Consider the following 23,740-nt stretch of genomic DNA (forward strand, 5'->3'; position numbering starts at 1 on the left):
AGAGAGAGAGACAGAGAGAGAAGGTTGAGGGGAGACAGACTGACACACATGTCTAGTGTAGACTCTTCTACCTGTCTGATTGTCAAAGGGGCTTCTGGAATTTTCAAAACGTATCTTATTCTAGTCACACACTGCTTCAACAGAAAACGAAGCCATGTTAGGGAAAGCAGCACTCCTCTCTTTAAGGCCCTCCCTCCAGATTAAAGGATACTCTTCGGTGCTTCGGATATCAACCACCAGCAGCTTGGGTTTGCTGGATTTTGTTTTCTTGGTGGGTGTTTTAAAATGGCCTGTGCCAGTCAGTTCACACAGGTCGATCAGATCCTCTGCTGAAATCCGTGGTGACACTTCCGACTTCAGGTCATTCAGCTGGATAGATTCTCTGGACTGGAAAACATACAGAAGCAAAACAAAATTAACTTTGGGAAAAGTGAAAAAAACAAGGAAAGAGAAGCTGAAAAATCAGGTTGCGATCTATATTTTGTTTCAAGAGAATTGTCATATGAAATAAGTGGTACTGATGGGAGAGGCTAATTGGTATTGCTCCAGATTTCAACTATTTGACACCAAATGGGCGATTAAACACATTAAATCTTTCAGTCACCACAACATTAAGTGGCTGTCTATGCCTATGTTTGGTTTCTGGGTGGAAATCACCAAAAGGGAGGGTACAAGTAAAGGCAATCAGTTGCCAGTATTTACAGAGCACTTTAAAGGCTCCAAAGTTTTACATGCACATTTGATCATTACTACAGCCCTGTGAAGCAAGTTAACTTTTTACCAGTGAGGATCAGAGAGATCATGTGACTTGCCCATTGCTAATGTCGGAGTCCCAATTTGAGCCTCAGTCTTTCTTCATTCCCATTCTAGTACTCTCCTCTAAGACACACTTGAAAAAAAAAAAAGGCTGATATATTAGATGTTGGAGATACCATCCACAATCCAGCTGGGTTATTTTCAGTACAAAGGAGGGTGATAATACCATCTTTGTTTTGACTTAAGCCAGTAAGAGTTGTTATATAATCGTTCAATCAAGCCTCCTTACCTATTATTATATACCAAACTGCAGTTGTAGATATTTGAAATCTAGTATATTGGCTTAATCAGATAATAAGACAAGTCTTAACTTTTCAAAGTATTCGAATGCTAGAGAAACATACTGACACATCCTATTACAGCAATGTTCTGGTGGACGCTGGGTATGTAATCCAAGTATGAGAGGATGTGGACATTCTCAAAGGACATTCCTACATCTTTTTCTCTTTTGCCCCATTTTTTTCCTCCTTCTTCTTCCTCTTAATGCCCTTTTTTCCATTCCCTTATATTCTGTCTCCGCTTGTAGCAGAGGCCAACTAAGGCACCCTCAGCATCAACACTAGCTCTCAAAATGATAGGATTTTTATAATTGCAAAGGATCTCAGCCATCACCCAAGGGCAGCCCAATGAGGAAAGGAATTCACACTCCATATCTCCTTTCCTGCCCAAAGCTACCCCTCCCCTCCTTTGTTTACTTCTCTTGATGGGCCCATCACTATCCCAGGCATCCAGGCTTTGCCACATTAGGGACACTGCTGACTAGTCCTTTACCTCTCATACAAAGTGCAGTCTGTTGCTAACTGTGTCTATTCACCTGCAGAACATTTCTGTCATTCTCTTCTCTCCCTTCCCACTACCATAATCCCAGTTCAGGTCCTCATTTTGTTTCCATAGAGATTATCATTAGCCTCCTGACTATTGTTCTTGCCATCACTCTATCCCTTTTCTAATCCATCCTTCACATTTGTACCTCAGTAAATCTTCCACATTTCACACTGTTCTATTAAAAATCCTTTACTTGCTCCCCAGTGTCAGATGTCTAGTCCTGTCTGGCTCTTCATGACCCATCTGGGATTTTCTTGGCAGAGATACTAGAGTGGTTGGCCATTTCCTTCTCTAGCTCATGATGAGGAAACTGAGGCCAATAGGGTGAGGAAATTTGCCCTGGGTCACACAGCTAATAAGTATCTGAAGCCAGATATGAACTCATGAAGGGAGTCTTTCTGATTCCAAGCCCACTGCTCTATCCACTGAAACACATAACTTCCCATATTATATTACATTATATTAATTGTATCACATGCCATGATATATTATACATCATATATTAATTATATTAGGTCACCGTATTATATCATATATTACTTTATATATCATATATCTATCTGGCTTTGGACATATAAATTCCTTATCCTAGCATTCAAGGCTCTCCCCTATCTGGTACCAGCTTACCTTTCTAAGCTTCTTTTCGGGGGGCTGAAGGGGAGAGGCAATTAGGGTTAAGTGACTTGCCCAGGTGAGTGTCTGAGGTCACATCTGAACTCAGGTCTTCCTGACTTGAGGGCTGGTGCTTAATCCACTGAACTAACTAGCTGCTCCTTCTAAGTTTATTTCATATGCCTCCATTTCACTTATTCTACGGAAACTGGATCTATATTCCCTATCCTTGTCTTACCTTCTGTCTGTTTCTTTCCCTGTGGTGTGCCTTGTTCCTCCTCTGTCAAGCCTACAATGGACTTTTCCTAGACTTTCTCCATCTTTCTGTCTGATAAAATTCCCCCCTTTTAAGGTCTACCTCGACTGTGCAGTCCTCTTATGTACTTCCCCCTTCCCACAGCACATATACCTGACAGTATCTTTCCTTTGTACCTACAGCATTCTCTCTTGTTTCACAGTTATTTGTCCATGTTTTTCCTCTGAAATTAGATTGTAAGTTCCTGTGGGGAGGAGAGAGGGTATCCTCTTTCCTCTTTATCTTTATCAGCAATGCCCAGCATAAAGCTTTGTACAAAACAGGTACTTAATTTAATTAAGCTATTAACCTCTAGACCAAATAGCCTGGAAGTAAAAATTAGTAATTTATTATAGAATATGATTTGTGCACTATGGAGATTAGGACCCTAGCTTTGGAATTATTCATCCTAAATGGTCTTATACATTAATACACTTGAAGAAAAACATCAACACTGTTCTTTTACATGTTCATTTACTCATTCTTTGATCCATTCATTCAGCACATATTTATGTAGTGTCTGCTCTGTGGAAGGTACCATGCTAAGTAGGGGATAAGTTCCAGCTAAGACATTATCCTTGAGCTTAAGGAATACTTGTAGATTTGGCCTTGCCCCATTAACTTTTCAAATGAAATGAGAGTCATGGAGTGATGGAATAAACATTTGGAGCCTAAGAACTTGGGATAAAATCCTGGGATTGCTTCCTTGATACCTGTGTGATGGAAGGAAAGCCTCAGTTTCCTTATCTGTAACATAAATGAGTTCTTAAGCTTTCATTTGACTCTATTTTACCCTCTGCATCATGGATTCTTAACTTGTGTGTGTGTGTTGTAGAATCCTTTGGTAGACTTGTCAGAATAACGTTTTTAAGTAGCTAAGGAAATACTAAATTTCAATTAGAGTTCAGTGAAGAGAAAGATGTAATTTTTTTTTCTAGGTTCACAGACCTCAGGTTAAGAATTATTGGTCTATATGGCCTCCAAAGTCCCTTCCTATGATATTATTATATTTTCCATCCTACACAGCCCATTTCTAGAATTCATTCTGTCTACTTTCAAGTTTCAGCACAAGAGACAGAAGGATGTCTTGGTATTTCTAAACCTCCTTTCAGACAGTTAGGTGGAGGAGTGGATAGAGCACCAATTTTGGAGTCAGGAATCTTTGTGAATTCAAATCTGATTTTAGACATAGGCCATATGACCCTGGGTAAGTCATGTCACCAAGTTTGCCTGTTTCCTCATTTGTAAAATGAGCTGGAGAGATGGCAAACCATTCCAGTATCTTGGTCAAGAATGGGGTCAGGAATGTAAGATATGATTGAATTTTGTTTCTACAGAAATCATATGAAACCTGATTTGAAGCCATACTGGTGGCTAATGTCAGAGACAAAAACTGCTTGTAGAGGATAGTGAGGGAGGCTGGTACCTGAAAATCAGCATATCTAAGAAGGCCTCTTCCTGTATATATCTAAAGGCCAGGTGTCATTCACAAAGACAAGGCCTATTAAATCCAGACTTGGTATTAGTTAATGGGACTTTTATTATTGATACCCTGGGCTTAGAATCTTCCAATTAAAGTTTCTGTCAAATCTATTAGCAATTGAGGAGAAACATTTCTCATGCTATCTGATGTAGACAAATGGGGAGGAAACTAAAAAATATTCTGCTTAGATTTCCTTTTATAAAGTATATGAGGATGAGAAGGGAGGGGGGAAATTGAAATGTGGAAATGAGGATGGGATTTAATGAATCCCAAAATGCTAACTTTTTGAGATTCAAGGCAGGAAATTCAAATCTGGATGAATTATAAAAAGGACTATATTATTAGCTGAACTTGGTACTTGAACCTTTTTGATAGAGGTAAAAGGTCAAGTTACCCATCTGAAATGACAAGAAATAAAAATCTTTTTTCTTTTCTAAATTCACTCATGGCCAGGTAAAATTCTTGGTTATTTTTTATTTTTATTTTTTGGTTTTTGGAGGGCTGTTGGGGTTAAGTGACTTGTCCAAGGTAACATGGCTAGTTTTCTGTGTGTTAAGTGTCTGAGGTCGCATTTGAACTCAGGTCCTCCTGACTCCAGGGCCAGTGCTCTATTCACTGGGCCACCTGGCTGCCCCAATTCTTGGTTATTTTTAACACAAAGAGTCAGATGTGACTGAACAACAACAAATCCTCCCCCATGTGAATAAAGTCTAGGTTTGTCAAGTAAAACATTTTTTAATAAACAGGAAAAAATATGTTGATAATTTAAAGATAAAAAACAAAATAATGTAGTGTTTTGATTGATGTTCTAGTTACCAATGACTGAAAAATTCTCTTGAAGCAAGAGAAATCACACACAAGGAAATTAAAGATGAAACTTGATAGAATCTAGAGTATTTAGAATGTATAATGTCTGTGATGTAAGACTATCTGTCCCTCATTTTCTCATTTTTACATGCACATATTCACACAATTTTCATGTGTTGTACATCTGAAGTTTTGCTTAATTAGTAGACTATTCTCTGAGATTTCTTAGCCTATGCCTTTGTTCACTCCTTTGAAAGAGGGTGGTAGTGGTGGGTTGGGAGTGAAGAAAAGGATATACTCTTTTCCTAATGTGATTATCAGTAAAGTACCAGAAGTTCCCAATTACTGCAGCAGGCACTAACCACCCTTTTCCCTAAGGGAAAGAATCTATTAATGAATCAGTAGTAGCACTGCAATCAAAGCTCAGAACTGGGAAGGAGGGCCAAAGGTCCTCCATCTATTTGTAATAGAGAAGGAAGAGTAGAACAGAGACTGAGATACAACCACTGTGGTTTGGCAAGAAGCGGGGTCTAAAACTAACCCTAACCATAAAGATACAGAAAGCTAACTTTAATCCACTGAAATACTAACTTCTGTTGAATCTCCAGGACAGACTGAATTTTCTTACAAATGTTCATTAATACTAAGTGCTAGGCGGGAGGGTCCATTGACACTGAACTTGGTTCTATTTGACATAAGGGTTTATAATTTGGTCACAAAATTCTGTTCCCACCCCCCACTCATTAAAAGTGGCAGAAATATTAAATTATAATGCTTACTCCTTTACCTTCCTATCACTTTTTTTTTTTAAAGCAATTGGGGTTAAGTAACTTGCTCAAGCTTACATGGCCAGTTATTTCTGGGTGTGGTGCTGAGTATCTGAGCCTGGAATCGATCCCAGGTCATCCCAACTCTGGGGCCAGTGCTCTTACTCACTGAGCCACCTGGCCGCCCCTTCTTCCTATCATTCTTTAAAAAATAAATAACTTTTCCCCCATATTATTTAAAAAGGTAACTACTTATCAGATATGCAGTGGGAATTCAACTCGAGTTGCTAATCCATACAGAGTATGAAAGCAAATTCTGAAAAGAATGAACACCCTACTGCAGTCTCCATTTGTCTTATTGTTTCCATTTATACATAATTCTGTTTTCCTCCTAATTTACATTTACTCCAAGGAAGCATCCCTTCAGCTCTACTACAGGCTTGGAAATAAACTGCCAACATGTGCCAGAAAGAAATTAAGCAGACTGTTCCATGAGATTCATGGCCTTAAAAATAACCCTCTCAAGCACAGTTTACTTTTCTTTAAGTTTCAGCATTGCTATGCCATTAAAATATACTTCAGGTGATATGGGGAAATTGTACCAGAACTCCATATATATATACTAATTAAAGGAAATAGTTCTTGTAATTGCAATAAACTATACAGAACAATTAAAAGCTATATAATAAAAAATATGGCTAGATTTAAATGAATAAGGGGTTCAAAGAATAAATAAATATAGTTAGAAAAATAATCGATGTGAAAATAAAGATCTTTTAGTTTGTGCAAATGCCTAAGAATTAGAGATCATTACATCAGTATTATGGATCTCAAAAGCAACAGAAAAACCATTACAAGATATCAGATTAAATCAAAAGGAAAGGTTCTTCATTTGTTCGTGGACTATTTAGTAGAGTGCACCTGCTTAACTAAAAAATAAAACGAAACAACAATCCCCCACCCAAAACAAATCAACAAAAAAGACCAAAATTGTTTTTTCTTCACATTTTGAGATCTTGATAGGGAGACTGAAAAAGGCACTTATTTGCAAAAGAAAATAATATTAATACGTGTGTGTGTGTATGAGAAATGTTTTTTAGAACCATTTAATCCGTTTTCAAGCATTTCCTGATCAGCTGCCAATGACCCTTGTTAATCCCTTCCCTCTGGTTTCTCCAGTTCCATTGTGGAAGTCTACTTTAGAATCGAAGTCAGGTGGGGCTGTATGTATTTCATGCAAATTGCTTACTAAGCATCCTGAAAAAAAAAATGTATTTGAGCTGCAGTGTATTGCCTGCTCTCATCCTCTGGGTTTCCTTGACTACACCCTAATATCCTGGCTGTAAGAACACTTGTTCTTCTCACGCCATTAACTTTTAAATAGAAATGGTGCTTGCTAAGCCTTATGGCTTTATGGCTCTTAATAATAATATTAAAAAAACCAACCCTGGCATTGGGAGTTTTAATTTTTTTCATATTAGGAATTAAGGTTACTTAAGTATTCTGAAATTAAAAGCTGAGCTGCAGAAAGATGAAAGCGCTTTGGCATCAGGAGGCCCACCAATCAGAGATTCCATCTAGTTTTCCATTAAGCTGTAATCTCTCCCCAGCAATTTCCTCTGGCTTTTAGAGGCAGTCGCATGTTTATGAAAACAAAATGGAGTCGTTTTGATTTCCCCATTCCTACTTTTAGTAGTTGGTTTCTTGACCCTTTTGGTGTGCAGGAGTGCCTGGTCTGGGGAACAGGTAGAGAGAAAAGGAGGATTTGTTTAAAAGAGTCTCTCTGATTTCTAATAATTTAGTTTGATTTCATTTCTTAGCGGCGGTTAAAATAAAATCCAATGGAAGAGAGGAGTTTCTTGAGTAGAGAATTATTGCCATGTGAGAAATGAGTGACTATTAACAAATTTAGAAATTTTCAAAGTTTTTATTTAGAAGGAAAGTTTAATACAATGCATGCCTTTTCTTTTGGGAATGGTAAAGTAGATTTGAGGCAAATTATCTTACTTTATTAAGAAAATTCTTATTTAACTTATATAAGCTTATGTAAGTTAAAACTATAGAATCTTGCCTTCCTTTTATTAGCTAGTTGGAGAAAACTCTCTTACTTCCCACTGTATAAATTCTATTTAGAAGAGTAACAATAAAACACACTAATTACTACTACTTCTACACTATTTTACATCATGAGTAGATCTTTTTCCTGTGGTTTGACTTAAGTTTCAAATTAATAGATCCTTCCATATGTAGGCCAATGCTCATGGTGACCTTAGTACAACTCTGGAAATGCTTCTTAATGAGCACTTTTTGTCTGTAGTTCTAATACAAAGCATGGGTCAAGGCTCATACAGATAGAAGCTAGTTTGGCTCAGGATTCTTTCTTTCACTGTCAGTCTATAATCAGATTTTGGCCATAAAGGTTACTGACAAATGTGATCCTAGAATTATAGTGGGAGCACTGTAATGAAACTCTAGAGGCATTAAGGTATCTAACTGCAAAAGTCAAGCATAATATAAAATGTCTTTTGTTGGGGAGTATGGTTCCCAAGAATACCAAGGAAAGTTTTAGGTAAGACCATATTGGCAAATTTATTTCATCAAGAGACTGAAATAATCAAAACTGAGAAGTATGAACACAAGTCTGGTAATCAGACTATAGAGGTGAGATTTCTGACTCTTTCTTGCTCTGTTTAGTGAACTTGGGTCAAGACAAATCAACATGCATTTATTAAGCACCTACTATTTGCTAAGAATTGTAGTAAGTTCTGGGGATTAAAAACAAAAGGCCATCCCCCCTCCAGCCCCTAATGGGCTTTTCTTTCATAGAACAGAATAGTAATGTATAATAACAGGGGATATGACATGCAAATAATTATGTAAGGACAGGATAAATCCAGGATAAATTGGGCGGTAATTTCAGAGGGAAGGCTCTAACATTAGGGGAGACTGGGAAAGGTTTCTTGGGAAAGGTTTCTTGCAAAATGTGGGATTTTAACTGGGACATGAAGGAGGCGCAGGTGAGGGAAAGAGTTCCAGGCACGAAGGGCGGCTGGTGAAAATGAAGGTTTTGGAAGGAAAAGTATCTTGTTCAGGAAGCACTGAGGAGGCCAATATGTAGGGATTATTGAGTATGTAGATGAGAGTAAGTTGCAGGAAGATTGAAAGTAGGAAGGGGCTGGTTATGAAAGGCTTTGAAGGCCAAGTAGAAGATTTTATATTTGATCCTGGAGGTAAAGGGAACCACTGAAGTTACTGAGGGGATGGAGTGGTATGGAGCTTGAAAAGCTTCCAAAACAGGTCTTCTGAAGAGTCAGAGTAGATGCCCTCAGTGAGTCCATGCCTTAAAGCTCAAGCTCCTTCCAAAACAGCCCTTCTCAATTTCACTCTATTGAAAGGAATTTTAGACACAATTCTAATAAGTCTGGTTATTAGTTTCCCGAGCTCACAAGAGAATGGCAGCAGAAAACGAGGAGGCCTAACTTTACTGACTTTTTTTAAATGGGATTTTTCCTTGGCTCTTCTCCCTCCTGTCTTCCCCCCCCCCCCCCCCCCTTTTGATGTCCATCTAGTTAGCTGCCAAATGTTTGTGAACCCACCTTCACAAGGTCTCTTGCATTTAGTCTATCTCTACTTATAAATCTCTATTGGTTTAGACCTTCACTGCCACTTGTTTGGACTTCTGAAAGAACCTCCTCATTGGTCTTTCTGCCCCAATCTGACTTCCACAAAAGCTGCCAAGCAGTCTTCCTAAATCACATATCTGATGATATAACCCCCCACGCAAAACCCCCAAACCCCCCAACTTGGTCGTTGTTGTTGAGTTGGTTTCGGTTGTGTCTGGCTCTTTGGGACCCTATTTGGGGTTTTCTTGGCAGAGAATTCTGGGGTGGTTTGCCATTTCCTTCTCTAGCTCATTTCATGGATGAAGAACTGGGACAATGTTAAGTGACTTGCCTAGGGTCACCTAGTTATGTCTGAGACCTGATTTGATTTGATTGGGTCCTCCTGACTCTGGAGCCTTCACACTGACCACTTTACCACCTAGCAGTCCAAAAAACTTTAGCAGCTCACTATTACCTCTAGGACTGAATATAGGGTGTCCTGAAATTATTAAAACGTAAAGCTGCACTATGGCTTTTGGGACACCCTGTAGAACTCTTCTATTTGGTATCTAAAGCTCTTTTCAAACCTGACCCCTTCCTGTCTTTCCATTCTTCTCACACATTACTCCAAGCATCCTAAAAAACGGTCACACTGACCTTTTTGCTCTTTCTCACACATGAAGCTCCAGTTCCCATCTCTATGCCTTGGGACTAGCTGTCCCTCATACCTAGGAGTCTTCTTGGTCCTTCCTTCAATCTTAGTTTCCCTGGATTCCTTCAAGATTAAGTTCTAGTCCTACCTTCTGAAGGACTTTAAAAGGCCTACCAATTGCTAGTATCTTTCTGCTTCAAGTAATTATGTATCTACTTTTAAACACATCTATCCTGTAAATACTTAAACATGCCTTTGTAGTTTCCTTCATTACAATGCAAACTTGAGGGCAGGGCTGTCTTCACTTTGCCCTAGCATGTCCACAGTGTTTATCATGAATACTTGTTGATCAATTGAAAAACTCTCCATTAAAGGCTCCATAACCATCTACTATGGTATCTCAAAATTCCTAGTCATAGAGTTCTTCTAAGGTCTGACCTAAATCTTTCCCAATGCAGTTGAAAACTATACTCTCTTTTTCTGTTTTCTGTGTTGTGACATATTTAAAACAGGATTGTCTAGTTCAAATAAATAGGGGATACAAAAACTCTGTAACTTCCCATTAATTTCAGAAATATTATCTTTGTATGGGAGTCAGTGTGGTTCATAGGAAAAAGTACTTGAACTCAGTCACAGGACTTGAGTTTGAATTCTGATTCTGCTATTAACAACCATAGTACAGTGCCTGGAACATAGCAGATTTTTAATAAATGCTAGTTGACATACTGTGGATAGGACGTTGGGCATATCACAACCTCACTGGGTCTCAGTTTCCTCATCTTTAAAAGGAGGAAGCTGACTCCAAAAATCCCTCCAAACCAATAAGAATTCTCAGATTCTCTGATTTGTGCTACATAAATATTCTATCGTGAGTCATTCTGTTCAGTTCATTATAGTGCTGTTAGTCAAAATAACTTTTTTGTTTTTTAAAGGGAGGGATTAGAGGTTAGGCTTATTAAAAAGATGAATGCTGTAACTCAAAAATGCTTTCTTAGTCATGGGCCTCAAGTCCATGGAGACAACATTCACTTACAGACATGGCAGAGGACTACACTAATGTTATGTCTCAGGGAAGAGGTGAATTTTTTTTTTTAAAGTTGTTTTTCTAACATAAGGCAGCTGTTTTAAATACAGATAATTACAGAGCTCTGGATCATTCAAAGGTAAAAAAAAACAAAAATCAAATTCAGTTCTTCTATAGAACATTCTTAGTTGTTCAATTCTAAAGAAACCACACAGTGCTAAAAACAATAACTAATAGGTGTGTCTTAATCAGCAAAATGCAAGACCTAGGATTTGGCATGGAAAAACATGTAGAGTAACATCAGATAAGGTGAAACAGGAAGATCCAAATGACTCTTACATACAGATAACAAAACAGAAAAAAGCCAGTGAAGGATCGTGAAAAAGAGAATAAGGCGAGCTTTCATGGAGTCAAGGACAGCCTGGAGAATGTGGTGCAACCTGCCCCCCCACCCCTTCCCCAAATTCTGCCTCTCTGGGTTGGTTCACTCCTAACCTGCCCTTGCACTAGAAAACCTATCAGGGAAATGCAGGAGAGGAAGAAGTGCTTAGGCAACTTACAATTCTTGACTGCCAATCTTGATGTCCTGGTTCCTTTCATGAACAACCGGCAGTGCATGAATTCATTTTTTCCCTTCTGGTCCTTACCATTCTCCTGCTGGGTAAAGTCACTCCTTTGCTATTCTTGAACTGATGAAGTAATGACATGTGCTTTTAAGTCACAGCCACCCTTAACATAGCACAACACTAAGTGTTAGTTTAGTGATGTGTCTGGGAACTGAAAAGATCCTCAGGAAGGCTCTCTGGGAGATGCAGCAAGCCTAGCTACCTCCTCACTCAATAGAGTCCTGCACTGACTCACAGGAGCAGCTAGGTCGCACACTGGATAAAACGCCAGTACTGGAATCAGAAAGACCTAAGTTCAAATCTAGCCTCAGATACTTCCTAGCGTGTGACACTGCGTAAGTCACTTAACCTTGTTTGCCTTAGTTCCTCATCTATAAAACGAGCTGGAAAAGAAAATGGTAAACACTGCTTCCCAAGAAAACTCCCAAATGGGGTCATGAAGAGTTGGACATGACTGAAATGATTTGAATGACATCAAAATTGTCTGACAGTCAAATTTCCTCTTACAGCAAAATCGATGCAAAACCTTTCTTTTCCCCTCTGTTTCTCCTTCTCTAACCAAAAGGGCAACGGAAAGCATCTAGATTCTCTTGAGAAGTTTCCACTTTCTCAGATTATGGGTGGAGATGAAGGGCAAGGGGCTCAAAGGACAATAAAATTCAGTTCTCTTTCAATGAACTTCCCGGCAACCTTTTTATTCAACTAAAGAGAAAAACAAAGACCTTCTTCCGGTGAGCAGGAAGCTTTTCTGTCAGCTCACTCTCCTGATGACTTCTTCACAGATTAAAAAAAAAAAATCTTTACATTCTCAATTCCTCAAATCAGGGGCTTCTGGTGGTTGGTAATTCCTCTTTACTTTATGAGGTAAAACTCAAAAGGTATGAATCCCCAAATTCTTAATCTTCCCATACTCTTCCAAGCAATTATTTTATTTACAACTTTGATAAGTTATGACTTTTAAAACTCTAAACAGTCATCTGCAACTGGGCTGATGGACAATGATGTCCTCTACCCATCATTCCCACAGTCCCTTATTTGTTTACAAATATTGGTCCTAACAGTACATTCATACAGGGCAGTTTTCCCTCCAGTTTTGTTAACAGTCTTCATCTTTCCTACCCATTTTATCTGAAGTAAGCTGAATTCTTCACAAGGTGATTTCATCCTTTCTTGTTACATAAAAGTTCTTTTCCTGCTCTTTTCAGCAATCAAATTATTCACCTACATAAGGAAAATGACCTTCCACAAGGATGAAAAGGAGCAGCATTAGAGGAGATAAGATAAACATTTAAATAGCAACTATTCATTTTAGTGGTTAAATAAAATGCTTCACTTGGAAAACTCCCCTCTGTTTTTCCTCTTCTTTAGATGCAGGTTAGTGTTTCTATTTTGCTTCATAAAACACACAAGAGAATGCAATTAGAAGTGCTTGCTGGCCAAACTTCGGAGAATACTCAATGTAGCCCTATGTATTTTTGCCAACAAAAATGAAAGTTAAGGGGCGGGCTAGGTGGTGCAGTGAATGGAGCACTGGCCCTGGAGTCAGGAGGACCTGAGTTCAAATAGTTCAAATGCGGCCTCAGACACTTAGCACTTACTAGCCGTGTGACCTTGGGCAAGTCATTTAATCCTAACTGCCCTGCCTTCCCCCCTCCAAAAAGCCAAAAAAAAAAAAGTGACATTGTTATCATAACTGAGTATAATAAACCAATTTTGGGATGGCAGATAATAGAATGAGATCTACTTAGGCAGAATGTATATAGACTGAGCTACAATTTAATGTCTCATATTATTAAACCTGCATTCTGAGATCATCACTTATATGTTACATATAAATGGTAGATGGTGAAAAGACCTTTTTAAAAATGGTATTAGTTCATAATTCATCATATTGGAAGCACAGTGGCTAGTGTGCTGTCCTCAAAGTTAGGAATACCTGGCTTCAAGTCCCACTTCTGACACTCATCAACTGTGTGACACTCACAGGTCACTTAACAGCTCAGTTTTCTAGGCACTGTCCAAGACATTAGATTGTAGAGAAGGTGACAACTTCCACTTATAGAAGACATTTCTTTATTGAGATTTCCCTATGTCAATGAAATCTTAAGTCTAGTCCTTATCTCTATTCCTAGTAGGTCTCTACAGTTTCGATTTTTTTTTCTATGAAGGTTGGAGAATGTATTTGGGATGGTAATCAAAAATATTGTCCTTGAGTTTTCATGGATCAATGTTATGTTTGTGGTCATTATGGACAATAGTTCAGTTGGTTTTATTATCATTATGTTCTTATGTTTTGATGGAGCTCAGAGAAGATGGTCCTAAGATTAGTCATTATACTACTATGATTCTTTTGTGTTTAATATTCTGTGGATTATGATCATCATCACTGACTATTCATCCCAAGCTGAATTCAATTCAGTCCAATCCAATAAACATTAGATGCCTACCATATGCAGGTACTATACAAAATCCTGAAAATAAAGAGATAACATTAAAAATAGTCCCCACCTCAAGGAACTTACATTCAACTGAGGGGCTTATAATATAGTGATAGAAAATGAAACAAAAAGTAAACTGAGAGGGGAGAGTGCACTAACATCTTGGCTGAGGGGACCAGGAAAAGTTTTGTGTAAGAAGTGGTACTCAAAAGGAAAGTATTCTAGGAGGTAAGAGGGAAGAATAAGTTCATTACAGGTGTGGGGAATGGCAAGTGTTGAACCTGGAATAAATTGGAGTAGCATAAAATATGGCTGAAAGGTAAATGGTGGCCAGATGGCAGAGAGCCTAAAATGGAAGGCTGAAGTTTTATGTTATCCTTTAAGCAATGAGGACCCTAAATAGGGCAGCTAGGTGGTGCAGTGGATAGAGCATTGTGCCTGGAGTCAGGAAGACTTACCTTTCTGAGTTCAAAGAAGGCCTTAGACACTTACTAGCTCTGTGACCCTGGGTAAGTTACTTAACCTAGTTTGTCTCAGTTGTCTAATTTGTAAAATGAGCTGGAAAAGGAAATGGCAAATCACTCCAGTGTCTGCCAAGAAAACCCCAAACAGGGTCATGAAGAATCAGACATGGCTGAAATGACTTAAGAACAACAAAATGAGGACCCACTGGAGATTTTTGAGCAGGGTAGTGATATGATCAGACTTGTGTTTTAGGAAGAGCATTTTGGCAGACAGAATGAGGAGGGGAAACATCTGAAGACGAGTGACCAATCAGAAGCTTCTAAGAGTGAGAAGTAGCTCAGGAGGGGTGGGTATGTGAGTGGATAGAAGACTTTGAATATAAGACATATGACTGGAGATTTGTCAAGACTTGGCAAATGTCTGGTTATAGGGGATGAGAAAGAATGAATGGCTGAGGATGACGCTGAGATTCTGAACGTGGATAACGGGGAGCATGATCATCAAGAGAAATGTGTCTGTGAGGATTCCTCCTTTTCTTTGGCATTTACAGCAAATTCCACTTATCAGCAAGCAATCTCTAATGTGATCAGGATGTCTAAAGGAAAGGAATGTTCAAACTCTCTGTTGTCAACATGGGAGATTGTTTAAATCTTATAAAAGGGCAAAGATGAGCTTCTGTCCCCCAGGCATTTATTTTAATACACCAGAAAACATCCTACAAATACTTAAGAGAATATTATGGCACAGGAGCATTACAATTACTACCTTGTGCAGCTGCAAATATTTCAAGTTTCTTTGTAAACCCGTCACAGGATCCTGATTTTAGGGAGGTCAGGGAGGTTAAGTGTCTAGAACTTAGACAACCAGCCCTAAAGCTAGAGTAATTGCTGAGATACAGTTTGAGGAACTGCTTGGACAACTGGCACTAACTTTTAGCTGGAGGCAAAGTGCCTATGATAAGAGAATTCTGTCTGATAAATTCTGCCATTCCCTTTCAACAAGGTCAGACTGGTTAGCACATACTAACCACATACTCATGTTGAAACTACAGGAATTTAGGGGGTAAAGGAGTTTTCCTTTCTTGAATTTTATCAGATTTCAATTTTTAAGTTAACCCCAATCTGGATGGAAAAATTTTATTTTGATCATGACAATGTTATACTTGGATCGTTGAGGACAATAGTTCAGTCGGTTTTGTTATTATCATTATGTTCTTAACTTTTTTTGATGGAGATCAGAGAAGAATGGTCCTACGACTAGTCATCATACTCCTATGATTCTTTTATATTTAATATTCTGTGGACTGAGATCATCATCATTGACCATTCATCTCAAGGTGAATTCAATTCAGTTCAATCCAATAAACATGAGATGTCTATGACATGCAGGGACTATGCAAAATCCTGAAAATAAAGAGATAATAGTAAAAATAGTCCCTGCCCTCAAGGAACTTACATTCAATCTACAGGTTATAATATATTTATAGAAAATAAAATAAAACATAATCTGAGAGGGGAGGGTGCACTAACATCTTGGCTAAGGGGACCAGGAAAAGCTTTGTGTAAGAAGTGGTACTCAAAAGGAAAGTATTTTAGGAGGTAATAGTGAAGGGAAAGTTCATTACAGGTGTGGGGGATGGCCAGTGCTGAACCTGGAATAAATGGAAAGCAGCATAAAATATGGCTGCAAGGTAAATGTCATTATGACAACAAATACTGGATTATGACAAGTTCTAGAAAATTTTTAGATTCACAAAAAGAACGTATGATATTGACTTTTTTTTGTACAAGAGGTATAATAATTTTAACTAATTTAATGAGACACAATAGAATGAAAATAGGTAAATCACTGTCATATTCATTTGAGATTTCATACTACTATTTTAAAGTTCTTGTCCTTTAACATTCAATTGTATATTTAGTACTTTACCACTGTTTAATGTAGGTTTTACACAGTTAAAAATTCCAAGGCAAGAAAGGGAAAGTTTGATAAATGAGTTCCAGACAATAATTCTTTTGGTTAATTTAATCTTTAAAATGTTCCAGTGACTAATGTCAAGCTGAAATCCAATACCTGCTACACTTTACCACTATGGATCCTGTTATGAAATGAACAGAGGTTTGGGAGAGTATTTCTTGGCATCTCTGGCCATAGTTTGATATGAAGTTATCTGAATGGTTTTGAAGTGTTTTTGGTATATCAATATGGAATTAATCTCCTTTAAAACATCATACAGATTGAAACAAATGGCAGAGCTACAGACTTAGTGGTTAAATCCTACAATCTCATTTAATTGAAATTGTAATAATATTATAAATAATAATGTGATAATATCACACAGAGTAGAGGCATACTAGAGAGACGGCTAACTTCAAAGCCAGGAAGACCTGTACAGTTTTGGGCAAATAATTTAACCTCAGTGATCTTCCTGAGAAGGTACCCACCTTTGGTAGAGGAAGTTTCCTTTCCCAGGATGAATTCACAAGTCCAGTCCCTAATTCTATCCCTTCTAATTAAGAATTCACTAACAAGCAACCAACTGGTCTAAGGAACTAAGAAGTTACGAAACACTCCAAAAGGAAAAATTATAGTGACTCATTCCTATGAGTAGTAACTATAATTTTCCTTTCAACTAATCAGGACCATTCAGAATTCTTTGATGGCTTAAAATCTTTCTGATTTTTAAGATGCTTTCCTCTTCACTGCAGCAAAGTGAGAATGGCCAGTACTGACTTTTTTGTATTAATCTTCCCAAAGCTCATCTGCCTTGTTTTCTTCTTACTCCCCTGCCAAGTCATAAGGTTACTCATACTATAAATTCTTGGCATATTCCAACATGTTAAAGATACCATACAGATTTATGTGTAATATTTGACAAAAAGTATAGTATACTGGGTGAACAGCCCTGGCTTTCAAAGCTACATAAACAGAGATAAACACAGAACCTATACTTCAAGGTAAACTCAAGGCAGATAAAAAGAAAATGGAAAGAGAATAAGGTAACTAACAATCAAAATCTGTCTTAATCTTCTATTCAGCAATGGAGCAATGTTTTTTTTTTTTAGTTTTAAATCATTTTATTGCTTAGAATGTTCAGAAATCCAAAATCTATTGTGTTGATTACACTTCCTCTTGTGGGGGTATTTAAAGAAATTCTGAATTTAATAAACATCAAAAGAACATTTTATATATAAGACAGAGGAGAAAAAGAGGATTATGTGTGAAACTCATGAATCTCTCTGATAACACGGTTTGCTATTTTTAAAATAAACACATTTGAATAAACAGTAAATTCAATGAATAAATGTTATTTTCAAAGTTGTTCTCCTTGTCTGTGTCTCCTTCTGAGTGTCTTTTTGTTTTCTTCTGTACATTTGATGACCTTCTCCTTTTTGGGGGAAGCTCTTCTTTCAATTAAAAAAAAAATCTAACCTCCCTCCAATAAAAAAAGAAAAAGAAAAATACAATCCATGTTACCAGTAATTTTCTGGTATTTAATCCTTAGAATCTACTGGATGCAAAGGGTGTAGTAGACAGAGATGGCCTCAGAGGAGGAGAACTGCCTCTGAAATATATTGGTTGTGTGACCCTGGGCAAGTAATTTAACCTGTGACACATGGTGTGGTGGATAAAAAGGCAGCTCTCGAATAAAGAAGACAGGGGTTCATACTTCCATCCAACAAACTGGCTATGCTATTACAGGCATATCAATAAACCTCTAGATGTTCTAGGTAACTGTCTAAGACTGAAGTTACTGTTAATTATATGTTTTGGTGGAAGAAGTTACTATTCCAGGCGTTCCCTACACAAATGAAATCAGATTAAAACAAAAACGTCGTCCCCCTCTCTATTACCATAGGGGTAGGGAGTGAGGAATGTTCAATCCAGTTGAACATTCAGCTTTGTGAAGGTTCTGGTGCTTGGCTTCCTTATTGGGGAAGTCCTTAATTCTTCATTTTCAACTTACTTGCCCTAAATATTGTATCTAGAGGCAGAACTAGGAAAAAACAGAAGTAATGAATAGGTGAAGTCCCACCTTCCAAAACAGGTCTTTCCTGGTGCCTCCCACTACTGCCCTTCTCTTTGGGATTATCTTTCATGTACTTTATCAATGACTAAGTACACAAAAGACAGATCTTTGAGATACTTAGTTGTTTGCATGTTGACTAACCCCATTAGAATATGAGCCTCTTGAGGACAAGGGCCATGGTTCTTGCCTTTCTTTGTATATTCAGAGCTCAGCACCAGGTCTAGAACGTCCCAGTGCTTAATAAATCCTTCTTAACTGCCTGACAGGAAGAGAGCTAGGCTTGCAGTTAAGAGAGACTTGGGTTTGAATTCCATCTCAGATGCTTAATAATGGTTTGACCAAGTCACCTGACCTTGCAGAGCTTCAGCTCCTTATCTGTAAAATGAGAATAGTGATACTAGTAGAGCATATCTTCCGGGGCTGTTGTGAGAGTCAAATAAGGTGATGGGGATTAAGTGCATGGAAGGCAGCAGAGTTAACAAAAATAACAATGATAATAACTAGCATTTATAGTGTCCTTTAAGGTTTGCAAAGGAGTTTACAAATATTATCTCATTTGATGCTTACAACAACCCTTGGGAGGTCAGAGCTATTATTAATCTCATTTTATAGACAAGGAAACTGAGGCAGATAGAGGAAGTGTCTGAGGCAGGATTTGAAATCAGGTCTGGTGGACACAATGTGTGACTCCACATCCATAAAACAAAGGGCTTGGACTAGTTGGCCTCTAAGGCCCCTTCCAGCTGTAGACTTAATGACCCTATGTTCTGCAAATCTTAAAGTGCTATATACATATCAGTTATTATTTATTTCCAAATCCCAAACTGTTACAGAGAGATGCAAAAAGGCCTATGGTATAAGGATCAGATTTTAAGGATAAGAAAATATGGAGGTCAGTGGGGGCTGGAAAGTATCAATAAACATTCATAACTAATTTAAAATCTCTTGCCTCAGAAATAAAGAATTCTAATCATGTTTTGTTGAGTTTGCCATCTCAAACTATCTAATAAGTAATTTTTCTCCTAGTATATCATTTCCAGTCTTCCCAAAATTTTGTCTTCTGGAGTGCTGAATTAAATTACACCACAATTCTGGAACTGCATGAAAGGTAATTTGCATTCAATGATAAAAATCTTGCCAACTCTAGGCTTGAGGTACTTTGTTTTAAACAATAATATTCAGAGAAGTAAAACACACATCAGGGTTTTAAAACATAGGGGAAACAAAGGACAGACCCTCTTTCTGTGTTAATCTCTGATATCCTTTTATTATTTCTTGATTGACCATTGCACTTTTTAAGAGTGGATGTTCCAAATCTCTTCTACTCAAGTCACTTCAAAACACTAACTCCCCTGTCCTCCCAAGTTCTATTGAGAAAATAGGTAGAACCTGATCTAAGGCTCCTTCTTCTCCCCTTTACCTCAAAACCCTTGAACAGAATTCCATACTTTCTTTTTCTCTATGCCAGTTATCAGAAGGACCTGACTCTTTTATCTGCCAAAGCCAGCCTCTCTGACTGGACCTTCGATCTCCTCCTTCCTTCCCGGGATTCATTTTCTTCTACATCATATATTCTGTTTTAGCAAATGTCCTCATTCAATGAATCTATAAAATCAACAAGTATTTATTAAATGTCTCCTAAGTGCCATATACTGTGTTAGGGTGCTGGGGATACAAAGAAGGAAAAAATTTCTCTGGAGGAGCTTGTTTACTCTTCCCTGAATGCAGTATTCCATCTCTCTCCTCTGAGCCTTTGCAAAGGATTTGGGTAGGCAGCCATGGATGCCTGTAAGGCATTCCCTCCTCACTTGTGCCTCTTAGATCCTTAGCTTCCTTCAAGGCTTCTGAATGGTTACCTTCTATAAAAATCCTTTTCTGATCCCCTTACTTTTTAGTTCTCTCCATCCCTCCCTTTCTCCTCGCCTCTCTTTCTCTGTCTGCTTATCTCTCTGTGTCTGTCTTTCTCTCTCTGTTCTTATACACCCATTCTTATGGAAACTGTATCACTCCAGGAGGATGTAAATTCCTCGAAGGTAGGTGCTTGTTTTTCAATTTGATGCAGTAGATAGAACACTTGACTTGGACTCTAAAAGACCTGAGTTCAAACCTGGCCTCAGACCCTTATTAGCTCTGTGACCCTGGGCCTTAACCTGCCTGCCTCCACAGCTGTAAACTGAGAATAATAATAACTCCCAAGGCTGACTGTGATAAACATAAGGTAATATTCAAGTGCTCTGCAAATCTTAAAGTACTATACATATGCTACTATTATTTTTATTTATTTTTTAAGTTTCTTTTTTTTCTTTCCTTTTTTTGGAGGTCAATTGGGGTTAAGTGACTTGCCCAAGGTCACATGGCTAGTTTTGTGTTGTGTCTGAGGTCGAATTTGTACTCAGGTCCTCCTGACTCCAGGACCAGTGCTCTACTCACTGTGCCACCTAGCCACCCCTATATGCTACTATTATTATTGTTTCTAAATGTTCTCTGCCTAGGTGCTTAATAGGTATTTTTATAGTTGCTTATTGATGTTTACCAAAGCTTTTCTCTCTTTTCCACAAATTGCCTACTCATGAAAGGTACAGACATTGGTCCTAGACAGGTAGCTCTAGATGAGACCATCAAATGAGGGGACTGGAGGGACACTAAAGCATGAGACCTTAAAAATATTCCTTTTCTTCTCCCCATATTCTTCTCGCCCTGATTGTTATGATGTTTTCTAGTAAGAACAGGATTGAAGCGAGGGCACAGTTTACCTCTTATTATTGACTTTTTGTCATGTATGGCCCTGGATGACTGTGGACACACCCCACAAATACGTATTCCAAAGTCACTGCCTGGGTCATTAACTACCTTATAAGTTGATTTAATAAAATCACCCATCTTTGACTTCCACGACAGACAGTACTGGTTAGGAGCTTTAGGCTTTTTGTCTGTATATGTATTAGTCTAATACTGATTAGTCATTTCCATGGTATGGACCTGGAAATCCCAACATTCCAAGGAAACAATGGGGAGATGGTCAGGAATTGCTTTTATAAAAGGGAAGAAATGAAGGGTGGGGAGCAGGGTGAGGACTGAATGGATACAAACTGGCAGTGAGGACAGGAGGAGGGGCTCCTTAACCCAGGGAATGGGCAGGTCTAGGCAGCTGAGTGGGGAAACAGGTTGGGGCTTTTGCTCAAAATAGAAAAGACAAGTTGTTGAAAAAAAAATTTAGAAAAACTGTAAAGCTAGTAGGCTGATGACAAGAACCACATGAAGTAACAATATAAATTATAAAATGATGGCAGGAGATGAAGATTAACTTCATTGCTGTTTCTTGTTTGGTCATAGTATTCTCAAAATCATCATCAGAACAGTATGCACTCTTCTAGTTAAATTTTAGGCTCTTACCATCATGAAGTAAACGTAGAAAAATCTTAATTTAATGTGTTTAATGAGTCAGGAGTCTTCTTAAGTGAATAAACCAGACAGTATGGTAGAAGGGGCAATGATCTAAATTTCTTAAGAATTAGGTTCCACTACTAATGTACTGTTGGTGGAGTTGTGAACTGATACAACTATTCTGGAGAGAAATTTGGAACTATGTCCAAAGGGCAACCAAACTTTGCATACCATTTGATCTAGCAATACCACTACTAGCTCTATATCCCAAAGAGATAAAAATAGGGGAAAAGGACCTATTTGTGCAGAAATATTTACAGGAGCTCTTTTTGTTGTGACCAAGAATTGGAAATTGAGGGGATGCCCATCAATTGGGGAATGGCTGAAACAGTTTTGGTACAGAATGTAATGGAATACTATTGTGCTATAAGAAATGACAAGCAAATTTCAGAAACCTGGTATGACTTATATGAACTGATGCTGAGTGAAATATCCAGAACGAAGAGAACATTGTACACATTAACAGCAACACTGTATGATGATCAACTATGGATAAATTAGCTCTTCTCATCAATACAATGATTCAAGACAATTCCAAAGGACTCATGATGGAAAATGCTATCCACATCCAGAGAAAGAAATGATGGAGTCTGAATGCAGATTTGAAGCATACTATTTTCACATTTTTTGTCCTTTTTTCCCTGTCAGTTTGTTTCTTTTTTCACAACATGACTAATATGGAAATATGTTTCATATGATTGCACATGTATAACCTTATCAAATTGCTTACTATCTTAGGGAAGGAAAAATGTGGAACTCAAAAAGTTTTTTTAAAACGAATGCTAAGAATTGTCATGTAATTGAAAAAAATGCTATTAAAAATGAACTGAGTTCTAGTTCTTTTTGGAGTTCTACTGTTAACTTTAGGCAAATCACTAAACATTCCTGTCCCTCCACTTTCTTACATACCAAGTAAATTATGAAATATTATAAAATAATAAAGAATAGGATTAGTTAATTCTGAGGCTTCTTTTAGTTGCCGGAGTCAGTGAAGTTTCTGATGAACAAAGGGGTTAAAATAGAAAACATGGGCGGCCAGGTGGCTCAGCGAGTAAGAGCACCGGTTCCAGTGTTGGGACGACCTGGAGATCAAATCCCGGGCTCAGACACTCAGCACCACACCCAGAAATAACTGGCCGTGTAACCTTGAGCAAGTTACTTAACCCCAATTGCTTAAAAAAAAAAAAAAATAGAAAACATTTTGTTCTTTCCTAGCCTCAAAGAAAGTTAGAGTTGGATGAAATCACGGAGGTTGTTTTTAGGTCAACCCTTTCATTTTACAGAAGGCTTGCCCAAGGTCACCCGCTCAATTACATTTAATTCAATCAGTCTTTATTAAGGTTCTACCAAGTGCTGGGGATTCAAAACAAATACAAAATAGGGCCTGCCGTCAAGGAGATTACATTCTTTTTTTTTTTTTTTTTGCCTTTGCAAGGAGATTACATTCTAAGGGATGGGATATAAGAAAAATTTGTTTGCTGATACAGAAGAATAAAGCATACACAAAGCAAATATAAAGTAATCCTTCAGCTCTGGAGTGGAACTGGGGAAATCAGAAAAAGAATCCCTTTGTAAATGAGGTAGCACCTAAATGGAGACTTAAAGGAAGTTAGAGGCTCCTAGCTAAGGAGCATTACAGTCTGGAGGACAAAAAGGACAAAGAAAGAAATTAGAGCTGGACCACTGAAAACCTTCTGGGGATGGAGGAAAGATCAATTTGGCAGCTGTATGGGAGATAGATTGGAGAAGGAAGAGACTAGAAACAGAGGTATCAATCAGAAGACTATCTTGGTAGTTCAAGCACAGTTAATGAAGGCCTGAACTAGAGTGGTAGACATCTGAATCTAGAGAAGG

The 23,740-nt window shown here is 38.0% G+C and overlaps 1 protein-coding gene across 3 annotated transcripts in view; it reads right to left on the minus strand.

Annotated features, from left to right (window-relative positions):
- The window catches only part of TBCK (TBC1 domain containing kinase), a 268,364-nt gene that overhangs the window by 38,750 nt on the left and 205,874 nt on the right, over positions 1-23,740 (minus strand). For all 3 annotated transcript variants that reach the window (XM_069094776.1, XM_069094778.1, XM_069094780.1), the window contains exon 24: positions 212-387. In XM_069094776.1, the coding sequence (XP_068950877.1) occupies positions 212-387 (176 nt within the window). The remainder of the gene's footprint in view (positions 1-211; positions 388-23,740) is intronic.

This window comes from Petaurus breviceps, unplaced genomic scaffold (genome assembly GCF_028583685.1).
Source record: "Petaurus breviceps papuanus isolate PSGF00001 unplaced genomic scaffold, PetGlider_PUasm1.0 126, whole genome shotgun sequence".
In the NCBI taxonomy this organism is placed as follows: domain Eukaryota; kingdom Metazoa; phylum Chordata; class Mammalia; order Diprotodontia; family Petauridae; genus Petaurus; species Petaurus breviceps.